General features: G+C 38.8%; 1 protein-coding gene across 2 annotated transcripts in view; it reads left to right on the top strand.

Moving 5' to 3' along the window:
- The window catches only part of TBC1D23 (TBC1 domain family member 23), a 57,710-nt gene that overhangs the window by 28,313 nt on the left and 6,331 nt on the right, over nucleotides 1–23,066 (top strand). Inside the window, exons 5-16 of one of the 2 annotated variants that reach the window (XM_030583031.1) lie at nucleotides 2,296–2,419; nucleotides 6,152–6,276; nucleotides 6,384–6,430; nucleotides 7,571–7,674; nucleotides 8,366–8,488; nucleotides 9,534–9,626; nucleotides 13,409–13,579; nucleotides 15,826–15,868; nucleotides 16,677–16,786; nucleotides 18,016–18,158; nucleotides 19,441–19,485; nucleotides 22,732–22,820. In XM_030583031.1, coding sequence (XP_030438891.1) covers nucleotides 2,296–2,419; nucleotides 6,152–6,276; nucleotides 6,384–6,430; nucleotides 7,571–7,674; nucleotides 8,366–8,488; nucleotides 9,534–9,626; nucleotides 13,409–13,579; nucleotides 15,826–15,868; nucleotides 16,677–16,786; nucleotides 18,016–18,158; nucleotides 19,441–19,485; nucleotides 22,732–22,820 — 1,217 coding nt within the window. The remainder of the gene's footprint in view (nucleotides 1–2,295; nucleotides 2,420–6,151; nucleotides 6,277–6,383; nucleotides 6,431–7,570; nucleotides 7,675–8,365; nucleotides 8,489–9,533; nucleotides 9,627–13,408; nucleotides 13,580–15,825; nucleotides 15,869–16,676; nucleotides 16,787–18,015; nucleotides 18,159–19,440; nucleotides 19,486–22,731; nucleotides 22,821–23,066) is intronic. The other variant, XM_030583040.1, reaches the window with a different exon arrangement.

Here is a 23,066-nt window from a genome sequence, read left to right as displayed (position 1 = left end):
GTTCAGATCGATGTCCAGAGCGGTCACAGTGGTGCACTGTGGATACCGCCCGGAGGCCAATACCGTCGATTTGCGGCCACACTAACCCTAATCCGATATGGTAATACCAATTTTAGTGCTACTCCTCTCATTGGGGAGGAGTACAGAAACCGATGTAAAGAGCCCTCTATATCGATATAAAGGGCCTCGTAGTGTGGACGGGTGCGCCGTTAAATCAGTTTAACGCTGCTAAAATTGGTTTAAATGCGTAGTGTAGACCAGGCCTCACTCTTCTCTCCTCTCCAAGACAATAGGATTTCTTGTTAATAATTTACCTGTTGCTGATACTTACCTGAAATCCTAATTGTAGGCAGGTTGTTTTAAGAGAACATTGACATCAGGTGGGGATATGTGCAGAAAGAGCAGATGAACTCTTAAACCATAGCAAGTTTCTCTTGAAAAGAGCTTATTTAACAAAGCAAGGGAAGAAAGACACAATGTATAAAATTAATAGAATAGTTCTTAAAGAGAGAATGATTTTCAAACCTTTGTTACATGTGATTCCCGTAAGGAAGTTCTCTTCTCCCCGCAGCAAGCTATATTTCCCTCCTTATCCTGTAGAGTAATAATGATTTGAGTAGCTGGACAGAGTAAATTAACTGCTTGCATGAAAATTTCAAGCAATTAATATTGACACATCTGTTTTTAATAAAGGGTTATTTCTTTACCCCTCACCAGGAGAAAATGAAAACAGATGAGCACACATTTATCACATCATGCAAAGATAGGAATTAGCACAAAATGTGTGTTAGTATATGATCTGAAATAGTGATAAACAACCTAGAAAGTTGGTGAATGGTTGATAGTAGAGTCTACAGATTTCCCATCTTCATTTGATAATGCTGGCAGGTGTTAGGTTGAGAATTCTGTTTTCCCATGCTAACATTCCCTCTTGTGAGGGGTGAAAACCAGTTTCCTCTTCAGGTGGTCAGCTCTCTTCTTTCTTTGGCTAGAGAGTGATACTTAAATCAGCATCTCGAACACTTTTTTTTCTTTTTGTATCATTCTGCCTTTTCACCCCTCCAATGAGTGAGGAGGTAGGTATTTGAACTCACTGCTCTTGAGAGGCAGTGAGTTGCATTTCAATTAGAGCAGTGGTTCTCAAACTTTTGTGCTAGTGACCCCTTTCATATAGCAAACCTCTGAGTGCGATCCCCCCCTTATAAATTAAAAATACTTTTTAATATATTTAACACTATATTATAAATGCTGGAGGCAAAGCGGGGTTTGGGGTGGAAGTTGACAGCTCACAACCCCCACCATGTAATAACCTTGTGACCTCCTGTGGAGGGGCCACCCCCAGTTTGAAAACCCTTGAACTAGACATCTGGACAGGCCACTACAGGATTGATTGAGCTGGTAAGTAGTAGGGAGTAATTTATTCAGCAGAGCAATTTAAGAAAAATCCTACTATGTCTGAAATGGAGGTTTTATTACAATCATAAGCTGAAACTCAGACAAACTAGTTCTCTAAATTCTGAAAGTTTTGAGTCCATTTTGAATATTGGTAGTTGGTAAAGTGTGAGTGACCTGAACTCTTCTATTAACCATTCAGATTGAAATTAATTTTTGAGACTAAATTGTTTTGCAAAAAATAAGACAATGGAATGTCTGTCTTCAGTTTGTTACCGTTACCCTGTTAATTGAATGGGAAAGCAGAAATATTTTAATAACTAAAATAACACGTTAAATTGGTGGAATGTTTCACTTGAAACTTCAACATACAGTAATAGAATTGCCCACATAAGACACACTCAAGTGAACTACATTGATTGGGATTTAACTTACAAGAAAGATCTGCCTTCACTGTCTTCCAAATTTATTTTGTCCTACTCCATACCATAATTTGCCTCTCTTCCCTTCCCACTAGTTGCTTAATGTGAAATTTTTATTCAGGTGTACATGGAGATGTTTTAAAATCACTTTGGTCAGTTCTATTAGAATAGTTAACAATTTTCTCTGTTTAGATTAAGGCACACTCCTGCCCAAAGTGCCTTTCACAAAAGAATGTTTAAACTTTATTTTGATATTTAAATGTAGTGGCTTAAATTATTTAAAAATGTTAAAGTATTTGTTAATTCTCCACACCGTCTGATCAGCTTTGATGTGGCCACTTGTATGAGTGAAGGGATTACATGTTTCCTCTTAATACACATGAAGTTATATTTTCTTCTTAGCTAAAAATTGCCAATATAAGCCTAATGACTGGAGTATTAGGGTGTTTTCATAAACATTGTCTTGCTACTTGCTTTTTAGGGATTGTTTCCAGAAGGGGAGACCATTTCATCTATTTAGACTTCTCCTCCAGTATCATGAGCCTGAACTCTGCTCCTTTCTTGATACTAAGAAGATGACACCGGACTCGTATGCACTCAACTGGGTAATAAAGTGAAAGTAGGGAAACATAATGAAAAATAAATTTCTGTAGAAACTTTTAAGTACAGACTGCTGAGCTATGGAATAGTTGTGTAAAAGGAATTTGGAGGTTTTTAAAATCACTTCCAAAGTGTTCTGAAATAGAGGAAGGACACATGCTATGTTTTTTAGTATGTCACTTTTATAGTCTCTAGCCTTTCCATTCCAAATAGAAGGTGAGATCTTGTAAACATTAGATCCTTACTGTAGAAATAAAATCTAAGCTATGGATACTAGGGATTGGAAGTGGTTCATATTAAGAATGAGTGGTAATGTCTGAATTGACTGCTACTTCCAAGAGGTGATTAAATAGTACTGCATACCACTTCCCCACATCAATACCGGATTTACAATGGCACCACTGGCGCCAGGCCCACGGTCGAAAGGTGCCTCGGCCCGCTCTTTCCACCCCCCACTCCTCTCCCCAATCTCTCCTGTGGGATCAGAAGCTTTATGCTGCCGGCTGCTGCCGCTCTATGGCAGCCTCTGTTGGCAGCAGCCTGGCTCCTCTCCCGCATGCTATGTTCCCAATTTTTTTTTTTTTTTTAAATGGCAGGCTGCAGGTCCCGGTTGCTGATGAGCCTGCTGCCGACTTGGGATTCTGTTCACTCAGCCGGCAGCGGGCTGAGCAAGGCCAGCAGTGGGCCAGCTCCTTCTGGTCAGGATCCCGGCCCCCATCCCTGTTCAGCCCACTGATGATCTGGGGTTCCAACTGCCGGCCCCGCTCAGCCTCCTGCCGGCCTGGGTGAATGGAAGGAGGCTGAGCGGAGTCGCCGGCTGAGACCCCAGCTGGCAGGAATCCCAGGCCAGCAGCAGGCTCAGCTCGTGTGCCACCTTTGGCACGTGTGCCGTAGGTTGAGGACCCCTGTTCTAGTGTATACTGTAGTTTATGGTAATTTTCCAAATACGCAATTTTCCTCTTATGCGTTGACCTTAGAACCTAACCCCTGCGTAAGATGTGACTCCACTGTATTCATTTTTGAAAATTTATAATAAGCGATGCTCGGGCGGGGGGTGGCACAAGGCGGAAGTTTCATCTAGAGTGCAAAATATCCTTGCATTGGCCCTGGATACTGTGTCAGCTGATCCCCACAGTCTTCACCCTACCTGGGCAGTACAGGAGACATGGCCCTGCCCACTAGCTCCTCTCCACTCCCTAGCCCACTCACCACTTGCCTTCCCCCCCCCCCACACCCTTAAGGCTTAGCCCTTATTTTTAAAAATGATTGCTTGCCCCTCTCCCTCCCTCAGGTTTTCCTGGCAGCCCTGTTGCCAGGTATCCAGTTTTAGACTGGAAACTCCAGTAGAAAACGGGACCTGAGTGTCCGGTTAGCAGTGCTGACTGGAAACTAAATGTCCAGTTATAGGAGTAACCACATTAGTTTCCGCTCCTTCCACTCCCAACACCCATACCAGAGGGCTGGAAGAGAACCTGTCCTGCTGCTGTGGGAGGAGCGGCAGCTCAGTGCAGAGAGAGACAAAGAGAATGGACTAGAACCTGGTAGGTACCTGCTCTGTGTGGACAGGGGCGGGGGGATCCTGTTTACCCGCTCCCCTGCGCTGCTGTGCTTGCAGTTTACCCTGACCCCTCCCTTGGTCTAGAGATCAACCCTAGCTTCTGCCCCACTGTGCTTTTACCCCTGGCCCCTTTTACAATCATTCCTTAGGGGGGCCCACAAATATGTTTGGTGCCGGGCCCACAAAATGTTCGTCCGACCCTGCCCCACATATTCAGTTGTTTTGCGTATGCGCATCAGTTCAGAGATTATGGATTACAATAGGGCTAACTCCGTTTATAAATTCAAGTTATTGTTGTCTGTTTTTTTTAAATTCCTCCCTCACGTAACTAAAATATTTGAATTGACAGAACTAATACTAAAATAATTCTTTACAGGATTGCAGCCCAAGACTGTGTATTACTGTCTCTTAAAGAATTGGCTTTTCCCCTCCACCTTTAATTTGTTAATTAATATGACCTGGCACTTGTTTTGTAGTCACACATCATATTGAAGTCAACGTGAATGTGCATCAAAAGACTGCAAGATCAAACTCGAGAGTAGTGTAGGAAATCCAAAACTTTGTTTCTGGGAAAATTTTCTTAAATTATATTTTGCAAGAGAAGTCTGTAAAATGTATGTATAGTAAAGACACTGGTGGTAAACCATGAAACATACACCCTGACTGCTAGGATTTATTTTCGCATTCTTGGGCTCTACCAAGTTTTTCAAAGGTTAGTCACTTCAAGCTAGAGGAATAAAAAGCCATAAAACTGGGTATAAAATAGCTCCTCTTTTAATTAGAGCTTTCTGTGCTGCTACCAATTTAATACTAAACTGCAGCAGGTAAAATCTGATATTCATATACACACAAATAAATAAAATTTAGCTTTGGCCAGTCAACATCTAAAGCAGCAGTCATGTTTGGCTGTAGTCTGTCTAGTATATCTGTATATTACTCCCTAGTGAAAGTATGTTTCAATAACTATTATATAAAAGCTGTCAAAATCAAATGTTAGGGGGAAAACATATTTTAGCTCAGTGTTTTTTCCTTGACTCCTTCAGAATTGTTGTTGCACTCAATATCCTACTTGTAGCTGTACTAGCTAAGAGGCTACTCTTAGATTTTCACTTTATTTTAGAGGCTAAACTAGGATGACTTCTCTTTCTAAGGTTACTATATTTTGAGGGATTAGGAGTCAGGATTCAAACACACAAAAGTTTGTAAGAAATACCATTTATCTCTGTCAGTGCACCATTGTCCTTCAAAGAAAGACCGTTTTCAGCAGAGCTGACTGAAAATTGTTCAAACCTTCTGGCCCTTATTACAATAGCAAATTGGGAGGTGTTAAATGCTCTCAAGATAGCTTTTAAAAGTAGGTGAAGTGCTATTGAAAGCCATGACAGCCATCCCATCTGGGGCACAACAGAAGGCTCAGCAAGCCCCTAAATCAGCCATGTACTATGCCGTTCAGTTAAGTATCATTACAAATGTTGTCGCATGGCTTTTTTTATAATGGTGATAAAACACTCCATTCCTGGCAGACTCAGTTGTCAGCCTAATGATTTAAAACTTAGGAGGTGTGTCTCACTGCCAAACTAATGTGTGACCCTCTTTAAGTTGAAGTCTGGTTCAACTGTGGAAAAGTGGCCATGAAAAAATGGCACCACCTTAGTAAGTATTCACTGTTTCACAGTGTGTATTCAAAGTCACGTCTGCTTGCATTACTGACTAGAATAAGTTCTATCACTACTTTTTGTTAAGATTAGCCCTGCAGAGCCAACAAAATAGTAGGGAATTAATTCTGTTATGGCTTACGCTTCATCTGAATTATTAACTAAGTTAAATTTCAAAACCTGTATTGCTGAGGCAGATGAGCCAGAAATAAGCCCAGCCAAACTTTCAGATCACAAGTTAAGTTTGCAGGGCTGGCAGTAAAAAAAGCAAACAAACAAACAAAAACCCTTCAGCTGTGAAGTGAGCATATGTAAAAATAGAGAAACCATCTGGATCCCCACTATGCAACTTTTTCTAAAGTAATTTTTTAAGGGTAGAATTACCCTTCAGTGCAAATGTACAATTTCAAGTGACTTCAGTGTTTTTCTTTTAGCTAGCTTGTCTATCTGTTTGCAGTATTGTAGTCCTGCTAAAGTTGTTTCTGACTCTTTGCTTTCTTTCACGCTATTCCCCAACTTTTCAGCTTGGAAGCCTCTTTTCATATTACTGCTCAGCTGAAGTCACTCAGGCAATATGGGATGGATACCTACAACAAGCAGATCCATTTTTTATTTATTTCTTAATGTTAATCATCCTTGTCAATGCAAAGTGAGTACATAGTTGTTAATATGAATTTGTTGGTCTCACAGCTTTGTCCATATTTGGTGTTTATTTTTTACTGACTTAATCCATGCTTGTGTTTCTACTATTTTCAGAGATGTTATTTTACAACAAGAATCAGACAGCAGAGAAGAAATGATAAGTACGTACTGCTCTTGTAATGCTGCTGCGAAAATAATCTTCCCCATGTGCCAGTCTGATTCCACCACTCTCTCAGCAAATCCCCTCACTAGCTGTTTCTTTTCATAACATTCCTGATTGTCACCTTCAAATCTCTGCATTGCAACACTGCTTCTGCCCGTATTGTGCTTTCATTTCTTCCTTCGCTCCCCCATCACCGTTTGCATCCTACCCATTCTTTTCTTGCATTACCCTTTCCTTCTCCCACACTTGGCAGCGTGCCTTTTTCATGTGCTTGAAACAACCTCTCTCTATACATGATCCAGTCCCCTCACTAACTTTTTCTCTCAGATGCTGTATGTACCCATTTTTGTGTTTGTTCTTTCCCTCTTGTCTTCATGTATATGAATTAGACTGTAGGCTCCTTGTGTAGGGATCTCATCTATTATATTTCTGAAGTTGGGTTCACATCAATGAAAATGCTGGTCCATAAACTATTCAATCTTAAAAAAAAAACAACACTGTTTGTTTAATAAATGCAGTAATACACAATAAAGTTGTTTTGGGTTTTTTGCCATATTGGCGTACACTGTGTGAGTTGCACCCTTTCATCATGATGGATGGATAAGTGTCCAATAGTCACTCAGAGTTTTTGGTGCTTTCCCTGGATCTTCCTGAGCTCTCTTTTTACTAGATGAAGTATTGAATGAGGGTTAAACTCTAAATTTAGATAGAAATGCACTCAACATGAGCAATTCTGAGTTGAAACTCAAACACCTAACAAATAACATGCATGTGTGTGGTGTGTTTCTGAGATTCAGAAACATTTAAGGGGGTAACAAATATTTCCTGCATTTTCTGGCTCCACCAGTCTGTAACTAATGAGATTTGACTAGAAGTCCCATTCCATCACTCAACAATAGAGGCAGCTTAAGAAGCCAGCGCTATATTCACAAATCTACTGGAAAATACCACATATTTTGAATATGTAACTTCCAAAACAACTATGTTCTTGAATGAGAGGGTAAATTAATATGCAAGTTAGTTGAAAAAATTGTGTTGTGCTCTATTAAAGAAAGTATATTTTACTGTTTGAAAAGGCCACATGCAATGTTTTATTTACATGTTTTAAGTATTAATTTCCATATGTTGCATGTTACAGGATTCCTAGAAACTTCCCCAGCCAGTTTGGATATAGAAGATATAGAAGACCTTTTCTCTTTGGCACAATATTATTATAGTAAAACTCCAGCTTCTTTCAGAAAGGTAATAGCCAAGCAGTTGAGGAAATTACTTTATAACTTGGTGATTTTTTTGAACACTGAGCAATTCAGACAGGCCAAACTGAGACAGTGGTTCTCTGGCAGGGATCAGATCGCAATCTTGGATGGGATTTTGAGAAAGTGAGCAGAAAAAGCTATTGAGATGAAGGATAAATAGGACTCTTAGTATAGTGAATAGTCCTGCACTTCCTACTGTCACAAGTAGTCCCACTGACTCTAGTGCAACTAATAACTTGTAACTAGTATTCATGACTTGTGGCTTACTTGTGCTTTCTTCTGAGCATGGTGTACAGATGTTTTGTGGTAGACAAGTAATGAGGAAATCCTGCCCCTTTGATTATCCCCAACACCAACTTCTGTTTGCTGAGATGGAAAAAAAATTTGTTTTTAAACCATGTTGACAGAACCGTAGAGATATTGGTCTGTCAAACTATTATTTTGACAAACTTGAATGAAAGGGAAGTCTGGCTGTTTTATTGGTTTTCAGATATTCTCTGATAGAAAAACTTATGTGATCAAGATATGGTTGACTCTTACTTTTAACTTGTCTATAGAGTCCAACGTACACCTGTAACATTGTAGAAGTAACAATCTTAGATTGGAGTCTGATATTTTTTTTAAAGTAAAAATAACTGCAATTAATGTTCAAGGTATTTTGTGTCTTACCATAATAGAACAACCACAGTCTCTTTGGCAGCAGCTTGTTGGGACTCAAGGATGATGACACAGACTTGAGCCAAGCTCTCTGTCTAGCAGTTTCAGTATCTGAGATTCTTCAAGCAAATCAGCAACAAGGGGTCAGTAACTAGATGTACTATGTTACCGTTTTCCAAAAGGAGAGGCAAAATCTTTTATTTCCCCATCTAGGTGAAATCTTTTCCAGGAGCTGAAAATACAAGTTACTGTTTGCTAATTTAGAAATAATTTCAGGCCTTGAGATTCTAGCTTCTTTGTAAAGGCTTTCCTGGTCACAGTGCAGCCTTGCAATGAGAGGCAATGATATTTTCCCCTCCCAAAAATAGCAAGCCTTTCATGGGAAGTGAGGAGCCTAGTGTGACATTCCCTTAATTTGATTTCCTGAAATAGGGATGCAGACTTAAAAACAACCAAACAAAACACACACTTGTGTGCATACATGATATTCCTGTGGAAGATCAACTGTGACTAAAATACTGCTAAAAGAGAATCCTGCCTTTGGGTTGTGAAGTGTTAATTTGTGCTAAGGATCTAAGTATTTGTGTAATAGTTTGTAAGACAAATATACTAGCATGCAGAGACTTTATTCTCAATATTTTAGTATAATACATGGATAATGTTGTAGCTTGATGTAAGCCCAGTGTTTTGTCTTTTAAAAGGTACCTATCTTTTTAATAAAAGCTTTCTGGCCTCAATTCAGTAAAGCATTGAACATATGCTTACATTTATCCCTTTTGAACTAAGCACTTAATCACATGCTTAGCTTTAATTTAATGTTGGTTCTCACTGTGCATTGTTGTGTGCTATTAAGTAGGGGCTGCATTTCTTCCCAGTGATAGGTAAAATGATTTCATTGTGCATATAGCACTTGGAGTCTGTTGGAAATGAAAACTGCTATATTAATGTAAGATCACTGTTGGGGCATTCTTGGTGTTATTGCTATACTGCTCTAGCTGGGCGCTCCCACACTGAACATAGTTTTTTTGATAACTAGTAAGTCACATAAGGAGACCCATCCTTATAGCATAGGCGTTGTTACTAAAACGTGTTTGCATAACAAGTCCATTTGAATGGTATGACTTTCACATTTAAATATTTTAAACTTTAAATTAGTAAATCGCAACAAGTAAAATGTTTTTCTTTCAGGAAGGAGTAAGGTTCTTTGTAGTGGATTGTCGTCCTGCGGAACAATACAATGCTGGGCATTTATCAACAGCATTTCACCTTGACTCAGACTTGGTTAGTATGCTTTATGTTTTCAACAAAAGCTATTCTTTAACTTCCTTAGTTAAACCAAAACTGAGAGAGATGTGTCTAGTTTCACAAACCACTGGTTCTCAAATTCTTGTCAGTGGAGCACTTGGTGGTGGTCTTCAGTTTATACTCTCATGTTTCAGAAGTGAGCTTTTTCTAAAAGTCCTAGAGTTTTTTTGTTTTTGTTTTTTGTTTTGTTTTGTTTTTTAAGTTTCCACCCATTTTGCCCCAGATATTTTCCCCTGAAATGTTATGTTGGCAAATAGTATTCTTTAAAACTTACTATATATTTTATTTAAAATTAAATGTGTATTTGCATTGTTGAGTTTACTGCTGGTGTCAGCCATCTTGCTGACAAATTTAATCTTTTGTGACACCAGGAGAAAGCCAACATAAGTAAAATCCTGGTGTCACAAAATTTCATCATGCTTGGATGAGAACTCAAAATAATTGAGTAGATGTCACTCTTCTTTGTCAGTACAAAAGCAAGACCACATTGTGGCTTTATGGGGCACTGTGCTGCTGGCTCTCGTGGCGCTATGAGGGAAGCTGAAATGTTAAACTGAGATCCTGTTAACTTCATTACAGATCCCACTGGAATTACTGTTCAAGTATGGATGTGAACTCTCTTAACACATTTTTGCCTTCTTGAAATTGTGTCTGCCATTTCAGTTGGGTGCCATAACATTATTCGCTTATTGTCTTAAACTGTCTTGAAGTGCAGCTTTTTCACCTCAGCGATGGCTGTTTTTTGTTGCTCAGTGAAGTGAATACCATAAATGTAGCTCAAAAAGTGCTTTTTGATCATTGTTCATTCTGATCACAGAAGTGGGTGACTAGGCAACGAAATGGTAGATGAAATGTAATGTTGCTATGTGCAAAGTAACGTACATTGGCAAACTATCCCAACTATACATACAAAATGATAGGATCTGAACTAGTGTTACCACTCAAGAAAGAGATCTTAGAGTGATCACGGATAGTTCTTCAAAAACATTTGCTCAATATGCAGCAAGAGTCAAAAAAGCTAACAATGTTAGGAACCATTAGGAAAACGATAGATAATGAAACAGAAAATATCATAATGCCACTATATAAATCCATGATATGCCCACACCTTGAATACTGTGTGCAGTTCTGGTCACCCCATCTCAAAAAAGATATGTTAGCATTGGAAAAAGTACAGGGAAGAGCAGCAAAAATGATTAGGGGTATGGAACAGCATCCAAACAAGGAGAGATTAAAAAGACTGATACTGTTTAGCTTAGAAAAGAGACGACTCAGTGGGCATATGATAGTGGCCTCTAAAATCGTGAAGGCTGTGGAGAAAGCGCATAGGGAGGTGTTTACCCTTTTGCATAGCACAAGAATCAGGACTCACCCAATTATATTTATAGGCCGCAGGTTTAAAACAAACATAAGGAAATACTTCTTCATTCAGTGCACAGTCAATCTGTGGAACTTTTGGGATGTTGTGAAGGCCAAAATTATGAATGGGTTCAAAAAAGAATTAGATAAATTCATGGAAGATAGGTCTATCAGGGGCTATTAGCCAAGAGGGTCAGGGACACAACCCCATGCTCTGAATGTCCCTAAACCTCTGACTGCCAGAAGCTGGGACTGAATGACAGAAGATGCATCATTCAATAATTCTGTTCTGTTCTGTTCTGTTCATTCTCTTTAAAGCTTCTGGCACTGGCCACTTTAGGAAGACAGGATACTAGATGGCCCACTGGTCTGACCCCTGTATGGCTGTTCTTATGTTGTTATGAGTGAAAGTTTTAATGTCTTTCATTTATATCACTAGTTTTCATGTTTCTGTAATATTGTTTTAATAATCAGAAGACAGTTAATACTGAATATTTAAATACAATTATTGTCTGTATAGTTAAGTTATTTTTGCAAGTAAACCAATATTAATGTAGGAAAGAAATTTACATATTTTCCTCTTGATGCTTGTGGATAATAACTCCATTAGCCTCAATGGAATGTTTCTGTTCATTGAGGTAGAAATAGGCCCCTTTAATTGCTTAATGTTATAGAATAATATGTTTTATTAATCAAAATTATGTTCTTCAAACTGCTGTCCTCCCTTTTCAATGTACTGGACATATTAAAATTGTCAGGCATTTAAATTAGATATAAACTGGGATTAATTGCTGCAGTTTGACAGTTGACTGGCTATAATTGCCCTTACTTGAATAAATAAGACAAACTGTCATATAACTGATGAAAACACGTTCAATTAATAAAAATAACCTGTTGCAGTTTTATTTGTGTGTGGGGGGTACATTGTGGAGGATTTAATATAAGAAGCAGTATGTTCAAACAATTGCAGATTGAAAAAAAAAGCTATTCAGGTAACCTTAATGCATTTTATTGACATGTACCAAGTACAGTACTTGCACCAAGGGAGTAAGCATTTGACTCTATGTAATGGCTTCAATGGCAGGAAGTAGTGGGGTTTAACCAGTAATTAATAATTACAGCATTTGGCAGTAAGAGGATCCTGGTTCTAATTTGGGTTGAACTATTGACTTGCTGTGTCACCTTGGGCAAGAAGTTAGATCTTTGTGCTTCATTATTCAGTCCAACTAGAAAACTGGACTTTAAAAAAAATAAAATATCTTAAAATCTGTTGTGTAGGCTGAATTTTTCTAATGGTCTTAATTAAGTTTCCCTTCTTAAGCCCCTGCCCCTTGAGCGGGGGAGAAAAGTGTCATTGGGTTTGGGAAGTCCACTTTTCTTTCCCTTTTTGACAGGCTGCTCATGTTGTTGTTGGTATGATAAATCTGGCCTGTAAGGTATTCTGGTCTGTTGTCTAGAGGCTAACACAGTTTTTTAGCTTTTCAAGTGTACTGAGAACCCTTTCATCCATCTGGATATCTTAAACCTGCCAGTTTGTTTCAGGAGCTCAGACAGTTATGAGGTGTTACACAAGTAGTCCTTCCCTACATCTCTCATCTCCTCTTGTCACATCTCCCTCGCCCCTCTCTGCTCTTCAGGTACCAATGTAAAAGCAACTCAGAAATGCCTAAAATAGAGCTCAGCCTCGCTGTCCAATTTGTGTCCTTCTCAAACTCCTATTTTTTGTGTCTTTTTGTACATCATCCCACAGGCATGGAAAATCCTCCTGATTCCAGCTTGCTACCTTACCACCTTTTCATTCAAGTCCTCCTTTAAAAAAGAAGAGTATGTCTACATTACCCGCCAGATTGGCGGGTAGTGATTGATCTATCTGGGATCAATGTATCGCGTCTCGTCTAGACGTGATAAATCGATCCCCGAACGCGCTCCCCGTCAACTCCGGTACTCCACCAGCGTGAGAGGTGGAAGTGGAGTCAATGGGGGAGCTGCGGCTGTCGATCCCTTGCTGCAAGGACGCAAAGTAAGTCAATCTAAGTCGATCTAAGATACGTCAACTTTAGCAATGCTATTCTCGTAGCTGAAGTTGCATATCTTAGATCAATTTCCCCCTCCCAGGATAGACCAGGCCGAAGACTCATTTTTTCTACTGTGTCAATAAGAATTGAGTTGTTAAAAGTCAAGAGTATTCTGAGGTTTTTTTCTCAAAAAGTCTTCTGTGTGTGTCTTTGTTAGCTAATATGACCTCTGGGACACACTGTCTTTAATTTCCTTTGTAAAGTGCTGAGCACACAGTGCTTAGCGAATAACAAATAAATGAGAGCCCTGATGTCTTTTTGTGTGTGTGTGCTTACAAGTTGTATGCAAAGTAAATAGTTAACATTGTTTATTTTATTCTGTAGATGCTTCAGAACCCATCAGAGTTTGCACAGTCTGTAAAATCCTTGTTAGAAGCACAGAAGCAATCGATTGAGTCTGGCTCTATAGCTAGTGGGGAGCACCTCTGTTTCATGGGAAGTGGCAGGGAAGAGGAGGACATGTATATGAACATGGTGTTGGCACACTTTTTACAGGTACAACTGGGATATTGGAATTATTGTTTGAACAACTGAAGAATTACGTTCTTTCACACATCAGTAAAAAGTGACAAAATAGACTTTCTTTACACATTAACTGTTCTTATAACTACACATGTTTTGAGCAGTTATTTAATGACAACCAGAATTAGTTGTTCACTTCAACCCAGATCTTGCCTTCCTTTAAACAAATACACAGTAGAGGATCTTGGCATCAGGAAAATTCTGCAGGGGTGCACTTGCATAGTTCTCTCCATATTATTCTATGGCACGGTAAGATTCATTCTTGCACTTCCCTCCTGCTGTTTCTCCTCCTCCCCTGAGAAGATGCAGGGATCAGGCCTCCAGATACCTGGGATCCATCAGAGAGCTAGGGACATAGATATGGAGGTGTTATGCCTTCACCTGGTTTGACTTATCCCTCCAGGATCCCTGGCTTAACTGGAACCACACTGTCAGGCCAGGTCCACACTACAGCGTTAAATCGATTTAACGCTGTAACCGTCCACACTACAAGGCACTTAAAATCGATTTTAAGGGGTCTTAAAATCGATTTCTGTACTCCAGCTAAATGAAAGGAGTAACCCTAAAATCGATATTACTAAATCGATTTAGGGTTAGTGTGGACGGATATCGAAGTTATTGGTTCTATTCTTTTACTGAGCTACCCAGAGTGCACTGCTCCGGAAATCGATGGTACCCTGGGACCATGGACGCACACCACCGAAGTAATGTGCCCTAGTGTGGACGCGTAAAATCAATTTTATAAAACCTGTTTTATAAAATCGATTTTACTAATATCGATTTAAAGCTGTAGTGTGGACGTAGGCTCAGAGTCCCTTCTCTACCGTCTGCTTCTAGTCTCTTATAAGGATTAGTCTCATATCTCAAGAAGCTCTGGAGGAAAGTTTAATGCAGTCTGAAGTTGAAGTATCTTACCCGAGCATTCCCCATAGAAATCCTCCAGAGCTATTGCCACCAGTTCTGTGATTTCACAGCTACCATGGAGCCAATCTGTAGAGATTCAGATACGCGATTGGGGTTTTTTATATAATGATATGGTTTGGAATAGCATTTAGGGATTATAAATTCGTGTTGCAATATTGCTTCAGAATGGCTGTAACTGTACCATCTCCAGTCCTCTGTAAAAGCTGTGCATCATGGGCCCCACTATGGTCATTCATACTTTCATTACATCCTGGCTAGAATTATTGTAATTAACTCATACTTAATTTTCTTTTTAATTGATTCAGAAGCTGCCACAATTACAAAATTTTGCTCCTGTAAAGAACGTTTGTAATGCTAGCCTTTTGCAGTCTGCCATGAATTCAATTCAAAGTGTAGCTGATGGCATCTTCAGAAATCAAATTCCAAGGGAAATGACTTCTCTCTCCTACATCTCTCCAAAACTATCACAACTGAATACATACTGATCTTAATTTCTTTTGGTGTCTTAGAGGAGTGCCAAATGGAAGGTTTTTCCACTCATCAGTTCACTTTACCAATTTTTACTTCTCTTTATACCAGCTTTTCTTTTTGGATTTTTCCTCCACCTCATCCCCCGTTGTTGGTGAGTGTGTCTGACTTTTCTAGGCCATCCCTTTTTTTAATGTAGGTATTGTTTTAATTTGTAGAATGACTTAGATTCTTGAAGATGGAATTTACACAAGCTGAGATGTAATAAATATATTTTTAAAAAGCTTTTCAGAACCATGCCATTAGCTAAAAATAAAATAATGATTGGCCTTCATGGAGTCAGTTATGCATTGTAATAGCTGTGAAAACCATATATGGTACATACTGGGGCATTACAATGAAAAACAGGGAGCTGACTGCAACTTTGTGATGTGGAGGAAAGTCAAAAGACAAGCAACAAAAATATGTATAATCTGGTACTTGCAGCATGCTTCTCTGCAGAATCAGGGCCTGAGTATCCCAAATAGTAAACACCCACACATGCTTAACTTTACTCCATGAGTAGTCCCATTGGTTTCAGTAAGAGTATTCCAGTGATTAAAGGTAAGCCCATGTACAAGCTTGTGCGGGAATAAGGCATTAGACCATAACTTTATCACTCTCATTTTTAAAAATAAGACTTCCTTGGTTCAAAGAAACTCCAAATTTATCAAGTTAAGTATGCTACGCATATGTCACACCCTTAGAGTAGGGACCTGTTTTTCTGCCTTAAGTCTGAAAATCCATGAGTGTCACAAATATGATTTCCAGTGTTTTTTTTGTTGCAGAAAAACAAGGAATATGTAAGCATTGCCAAAGGCGGATTCATGGGTAAGCTTTTGATTTAATAATGCCTTTTCACATTCACTCTTGGCCTGACAAAGCTTTGAATGTGTTTTTTAATGCTGTTAGGATTACTGTTGGTAGTTGTTTGGCAATCAGTTAAATGGATGGCAAACAGTTTATTCACTAGCTTTTTGTCATGTGCTGTTTGAACACTGTGCAATTGCATGCTCATTCTTAATTAGCTTTACGATTGTCAGTGTATCCTGAATTCTGAATTATTCATGAATGGCTGGGAAGCTTCCCTCCCAATACCTTTATCCTCCCTAGTGTTGTTTCTATGTATGTTAAAACAACTACAATGTTTCCTAATACTTGTTAACAGTGCTGTAGTTTTTCACTACTTTGTTTTCTTAAACATCAGTAACTAGGTTCCCAATGCAGCAATTTACAGTGCATGGGCAGACCACAATTGAAGTCAGTGAGGCTCTGCGTGAGTGTAGGGATCCACTCGTGCTAAATTATAGGATCAGAAACTAATAGCTTCTACTTTGACTAATAGCACTATTTTGACACGCTCTCCATCTGTTCAAAAACGAAGCTGCCAATTATTTCCTGGTGCTTCTATGTTTTACATAATGTTTTTTTCTGTCTTTTATTTCATTACAATAAGCTTGTGTAGAGGCTCTGTAGTATTGAAAGGAGAAAGCAGTAGCAGGAGTAGCATTTGAACTTATCTGCGTTTTTGTAAATCATCTAGAGTAAATGTTGACATCAGCAGTCTGAAGTGAGACATGATCAAATGACTCATTCAAATGTGGCTCCGAACTTCTTTTAAAAATGCCCTTTCTAACAGCACTCCAGCAGCACTTAGCAGACATCAATGTGGAAGGACCTGAAAATGGATATGGCCACTGGATTGCTAGTACCTCAGGCTCGAGAAGTAGCATAAACTCCTCTGTTGATGTAAGTGTATTTATAGATCAGGCTGTACATTTGAAAATGACAAGAAGTAGTGTTTTTTGTGTGTGTGCGTATTCCGTAGTGCCTTTCTATTCTATCAACTCAAAGTGCATGTTTTTATTAATTTAGGCCCCAGTCTTACAATTGGATCTGTGTGGAGATTGTTGCACTTGTGTGGCACCTGTATATATCTGATAGAAGGATCCGAGCCATAATTTATTGCTCTGTCCAATAGATGTAGATAAGATGGGTCCTAGATGGCCTAAATCTACCCTTCTCTTACCTCAAGTCTACCCTGCAGAATGTATTGCTACAGATTATAATTGTTCTTAGCTGTATATTTAATTGCAGATAACTCTCTTATATCCTGCTGGAAGTAGCCAGAAGTCATCTTGTCTTAGAAGAGAGAATCTTGACAGGAAATCTCACATTGTTTGCATTTCAATAAAATATATGGAATAGATACCATTCTTAGATCTTCCTCATTTTGGGGTATATACAATACATAAGGCTGAACATGGGATGATAAGAGATCCTTTTGGAATTTCAAGAAATCTTCCCAAAGATGTAGAAGAACTCAACCAGTTATTTACCAAGTCAGTGGCTGGTCCTTCCAAAACTGTTTCATAATCCTACATCAGGTCTATTACATATCTAATGCCACTTCTTTCAGAAAGAGAAGTTGTTCAGGTCTAATGAGTTAGTGAAAGCCAGTAGCAACATGACTTCAGCATGAGGTTAACCAGCCATCTCCAAGAAATGGTGCACTGGGAGGGTAAATTCCCCTTTATATATGCATCTGAGGGATCCATAGGGTATGGAAGCTACTTTCATGGCACCTCTAATTCCTTCCTTCCTTGGAATATTCCAAGAAACTTCCCTGAATCTTCTGTGCCCCTTCTAGTGGTAGGTAGAATATGGCTTTTAATTTTTATATATATTTACATTTTTACATGGTTAGAACTGTTTCCTCTCAGTAGATTTTCAGAGCATGGTTCTAAGTAATGGGGCTCGATAGCTTATTTTTTAAACGGTCTTTACTTTAGTCCTGTATGTCTGCCGTTCTTTTAAAATCCTATTTCCACGATAAACAATATTAATTGTCTATAGAACTTTCCTGTAAACAGTAGCATGTGATCGTGCTCAGTATGTGGTAGCTTTCCATTCTTAACAAATTACTGATAGTAAAAGTGTTGTGTTACAATTAATTCTTAGAGCACTTACTTTTACAGGGTGATTCTCCTAATGGTTCAAGTGATGGAAAAGGAGTCAAGTCCTTGGTAAATAAAATGACTGTTGCTTTGAAGACTAAATCTGTGAATGTGAAAGAAAAAGTTATTAGTTTTATTGAAAATACATCAACTCCTGTGGACAGGTGGGTTATTTATATGTGATTGTGATTGTCAGTGATGAATGCCTCCCCATTTCAACTGGATGTTTTTGCAAGTATGAAGATTAGACTAAATAATAAGCATCAAGAGATGATAGCTTTCAGTTTATCACCCTTTGAGTGTGTTTTGTCTTCTCTCCCCCCCCCCCCACCCCCCTTTTTTTTGGAATTTCCTTCACCAGCATTTGCAATATATCATTGTCTTAAAACTTGACTAGGTTGCTTGCTCATAATTCCAAGGCCAGTATCTGCACCCTCATCTCTGGATGATATTTCAGCAAACTGCCACTATATTACTAGACAGGTTTCTTTGTTGTAAACTTATTAAAGGCATTTAGAATGGGTTTTTCAAAGGTGTTTGTTAGACTCCCATTGACTTCAGTATGAGCAGAGTTAAATCAACACTGAATACTCTTGAAAATCCCACCCTAAATCTCTATCTTAAAGAGTTTTGCTCATTTCACATGCATTTGCTTAAAGGGGAGGAGCTGAAACAAAGAGAAATATAAAAAGTGCTTGTCCTGACTTCGTGGCTTGAACTCAGAACTGAGATCCATGAACTCCTGGATTCTAAGCACAGTTCTGACATAGACTTCCCCTTTCAGCTAGAGACATTTTAAGAGTCTTGTTTTCCCAACAATAAAACAGAACCTGTTGTGAAATCAATATTCCTGTGACAGTTTTAGTTTTAAAGTAGAAGATCTGTTTTGTAAATATTTATTGTAACTAAGTCTAAATTTGGTAGCCTATTTTACAACTCTTCTTAAAAATTACTAGAAGTCTTAATAGTTGCAAGGTTGTGAAAGATGGATGCTACTGAGTACCCTTTACAGCACTGAGATATATTTACTTGTTAGTGGGGCTCAGGATGGCTGTTATAGTGAACAATGGTTCTCAAATCCTTACCTATTTAATTTTTAGTTCAACTAAAAGGGTTGTTTACAGCTTGGTTTCTCTGTTGCAATGATGCAATTACCACTTACTTCTGCCCTAAACTATGCTGTATCTTGTAATAAAAATACCCTTTTGTTTCTGTTGCACCAAGCATTCAAATAAGGTTCATATGTAAATCACATCTAATGTAGAAATGCCTCTTCAAAAGAATTTCTTCTAAGCTTCCTGTGGTCCCTGGCTAGGTCTGCTGAAATATTGTTGGGTTTGAGGATATATAGGGGAAAATTGCTGATACAGAGCACTCATTTTTTTATACTAGGTTTTTTATTTTTTGTAATTATTTTGTTCTGTCCTCTGCCCCAATTTGCTATAGAATGTCTTTCAATCTTCCCTGGCCAGACAGAACAAGCATGGAGCGGTAAGCCAAAGAGTTGACCAATCTGACTAAAAACACTTTTTTGTCCTTTTTGGCATGACTTCACAATGTAAGCATTGGTCACACTGACATCTCTGAAATTCTATATATCAACTTTAAAAAGCTATGCTTCGCATCAAAGTGTTAACTTTTTCAAGTGCTATTCTGCAGGTAGGGGAAGAAACGGGCGATATTTGCAGTGCTTGCTTATTCTCTTGGCTTTTATTCAGTCTTTAAGTTTCCTTCCTTTTTATTTTAAACCTTTTTTTTTTTAAGATCAAGTCACTTCAGTTTTTATTAATTATTTGTTGTAGGGAAAAGTGGCAGAAGCCTTTATTTAGCAGGCTTCAATTTTGAGTTTCAGAAGGAGAGACTTCAACTTCAAAGGAGGCCTATTACAAGCTGTTCAAAAAGTGTCTTTAGAGCTCAGGATGGTCTAAGACTGTTTAAAGTTCTCTTGGAATTTTGTGAGCAAATTTAAAAGTACTGCATGGTGGGTGAGGTAATATCTTATTGCACCAACTTCTGTTGGTCAGCGAGACGAGCTTTTGAGCTTTCACAGAACTTCAGGTTAGCTGGAAATCTTATCTCTCTCACCAACAGAAATTGGTCCAATAAAAAATATTACCTCACCCCACCTTCTCTCTCTAATGTCTGGGGACTGACATGTCTACAACAATACTGCATACTCCAAGCACATTCTTAGCATGTGGTGATGGAATATGCTAATCAGAATGGAGATGCTCACTCTGGGGGGACCAGCAAACAGAGCCAGAAAAACGGGCATACCTCTCAACTGTCCCTTGTTTCATTCCTAGAGTTAACTGTGTTCCACACAAATTTAATATCCTTTCACTTTTAATGTTTAAATTATTTACATCAGAAATAATCATGAAACTGCGGTTATAAAAAGTTACTTATGTGAAACGAAGGAATCCACAGTATTTCCTGCCCAAAAAATACTTTGGTCTCCCTAATTTTTGGGTCTTTGTCACACAGTGCATCCCATATTTGAGTCTTGGCAGGTTGTGCTGTATGGAAGTGGGTGCTGAAAAAGTCATAGATTTAAAAAAAAAAATCAGTTCTGTTTTTCAGGATTTTCGATTACTTTTTTCTAATAGATTTGCCCATTCTTTGAGAATGCAGGAACATCATGCTGGCTATGCTAGGTCATCCAACGTTACTAGAGAAGGGAGATAGTATAGGGTGAGCAAAAATAATAGTTAATGTTAAGGTTGCCCTTGTAGTCCTTGGAAAGAAACAGAAATGTCCCAGTAAAACTGAGACATATGGTTATTTCAGGATTTATAAAGCTACTTTAAAAAAAAAAAAATAAAAACCCCTTAGGAAACATTAACATTAAACTATAAAATTGTTTCTTTGGAGCTTTTTAATGTTGTACTTAAGGTGATTTATATCTGACAGACCATCTTACCTTTTGTTTGTTATGAAGAAATATAGCTGCATTGAGTTTGCACATGTCCCTTAAAGGAATACTACTCCCCTACAGTCGAATCATCTTTTTTTCCACTGGAAAGTTGTACAGACAATATTAACTAGTTAGAACCCAGGATAAATTAATGTACTAAGACTAAGCTTTTCTTAAAATTCCAGCTGGTAAAGTGGAAAGAAACCTTTTTGTCTCATTGATTCAGTCGTGACAATTGTATCTTTACTAGCAAAAACAGTCTGATTTTGCAAGTTACCAACTGAATGGAATTAGATTAAATGAGATACCTGTACCACAAACTGGTCTCATTTGGCACTGTTTAACAGTAATTCCTGTAGAATTCTCCATTTCTAGTTTAATAAGGTGCAAAATTTTATATAGTAGGCCTTTCTTTTTTGCTTTGGCTAATCTTACTCTGTTAATGCAAATATGGCCTCTTTTAAACCCTAGCTGTGAATTTCAATTAACACTATAAATATATAATCTTATTAAACATAGCCTCCTCTTACCAAATCAGTAATCTATACTATTCTTCCTCATTCTTGTTTCTTAAAATTCTATATGCACAAAAGTCTAGCTAAATAATAAAATAGAATCACTGCCCTCTTGGATTGTCAGTGTCATTGATGCTTATTGTCTTAAGTCACTAATGAGCACATTTTTATATTGCTTTTTTTGTATAGCATATTTGTTTTTTCTCAATTAACAATTCGTTTTTCCATGTTCTTTCTCATTCGGTAACTTCTAATCAAATAGTCCTAGAAGATGTAGCAACTTGTTAGACTTTCACAGATAGATAAATATCGTCTTTCTTCAAGATAGTCCTAAAGGCCAGGGCCGACTCCAGGCCCCAGCATGCCAAGCGCATGCTTGGGGCAGCATGCCACAGGGGGCGCTCTGCTGGTTGCCGTGAGGGCGGCAAGTGGCTCCGGTGGACCTCCTGCAGGCGTGCCTGCGGAGGGTCTGCTGGTCCCGCGGCTTCGGTGGAGCATCCACAGGCACGCCTGCAGGAGGTCCACCGGAGCCGCGGGACCAGCAGACCGTCCGCAGAGACGCCTGCAGGAGGTCCACCGGAGCCACGGGACCGGCGAGCAGCAGAGTGTTCCCACAAGGTGCTGCCGTGCTTGAGGCGGCGAAATGGCTAGAGCCGGCCCTGCTAAAGGCACAGGTACCGTCTTGGACCCAGTTCAATAGATGTGCATAAATTAGTGTGCCTCAATATATTGGCTCAAAACAGGAACAGAGCTTTATAGATGAAGCAGATTTGTTTCCTTTTTGTGTCTACGCAGTGTTATCCTTTTGGGAAAATCTCTCCCAGAGTGACCCTGTTGCCAGTCCAGCGAACTGTCAAATGTACTTATTTATATTCTCCATCTTTTCCCTCCACCCCAATTTACAGTCCTTTCAGAGCCACACATAATGTTATAATGTAATTCAGACAAACACTAGAGTGCTCTGCTGGGTATTTCAAAGCACCTCCTTAAATGTTTTGGAATTTTAGTATGTATTTGCTGTTCGAGAGAATGGTTAGAAGTTGTAAGAAAGATGCAGGACTACCTGGTTTTCAGTTACAGTGCTTAAAAGTGTTCAATCTGGCAAATAACCCCATGATCTGCTTTTACTAATCTGGTGCTTTCTGGGCCACTCCCAGCTTTCTTGTAGTAGACTTTGAGCCTGTGGATTCCTCTCTGATTGCACAGATATGGTCACATTTCGCTATTGCATGCTGCTATCGGAAATGTTGTACCATTAGCTCTGAAAATATTTTTCCCCCTCCCGCCCTCTTCCCATGCCAACAGACATGTTAGCAGCAGTGACCGATTGGGAAAACCCTACCGTGGTGTAAAACCGGTATTCAGCATTGGAGACGAAGAAGAATATGATACTGGTACAGTAGGAAACTCTCTATTCTTATTTGAAGTCCCCTTAATTTAGACACATGCCATGACCTCTTTTCTATTTGACTGTCACAGGGTACCATTGTTGTCTATCATGAACTACAAATTAAATATTTTCTATTTACAAAAATATTTTAAAATAATTATTCTTACTATTGATCAGATTAGAGGGGCTTAATGATCAAGCAGGAACAGGGCCCTATTGTGCTGGGCATTGTACAAACACAGAATAGTAG

Source organism: Gopherus evgoodei, chromosome 1 (assembly GCF_007399415.2).
Source record: "Gopherus evgoodei ecotype Sinaloan lineage chromosome 1, rGopEvg1_v1.p, whole genome shotgun sequence".
In the NCBI taxonomy this organism is placed as follows: Eukaryota; Metazoa; Chordata; order Testudines; family Testudinidae; genus Gopherus; species Gopherus evgoodei.
This window is presented reverse-complemented; position numbering and strand designations above follow the sequence as displayed.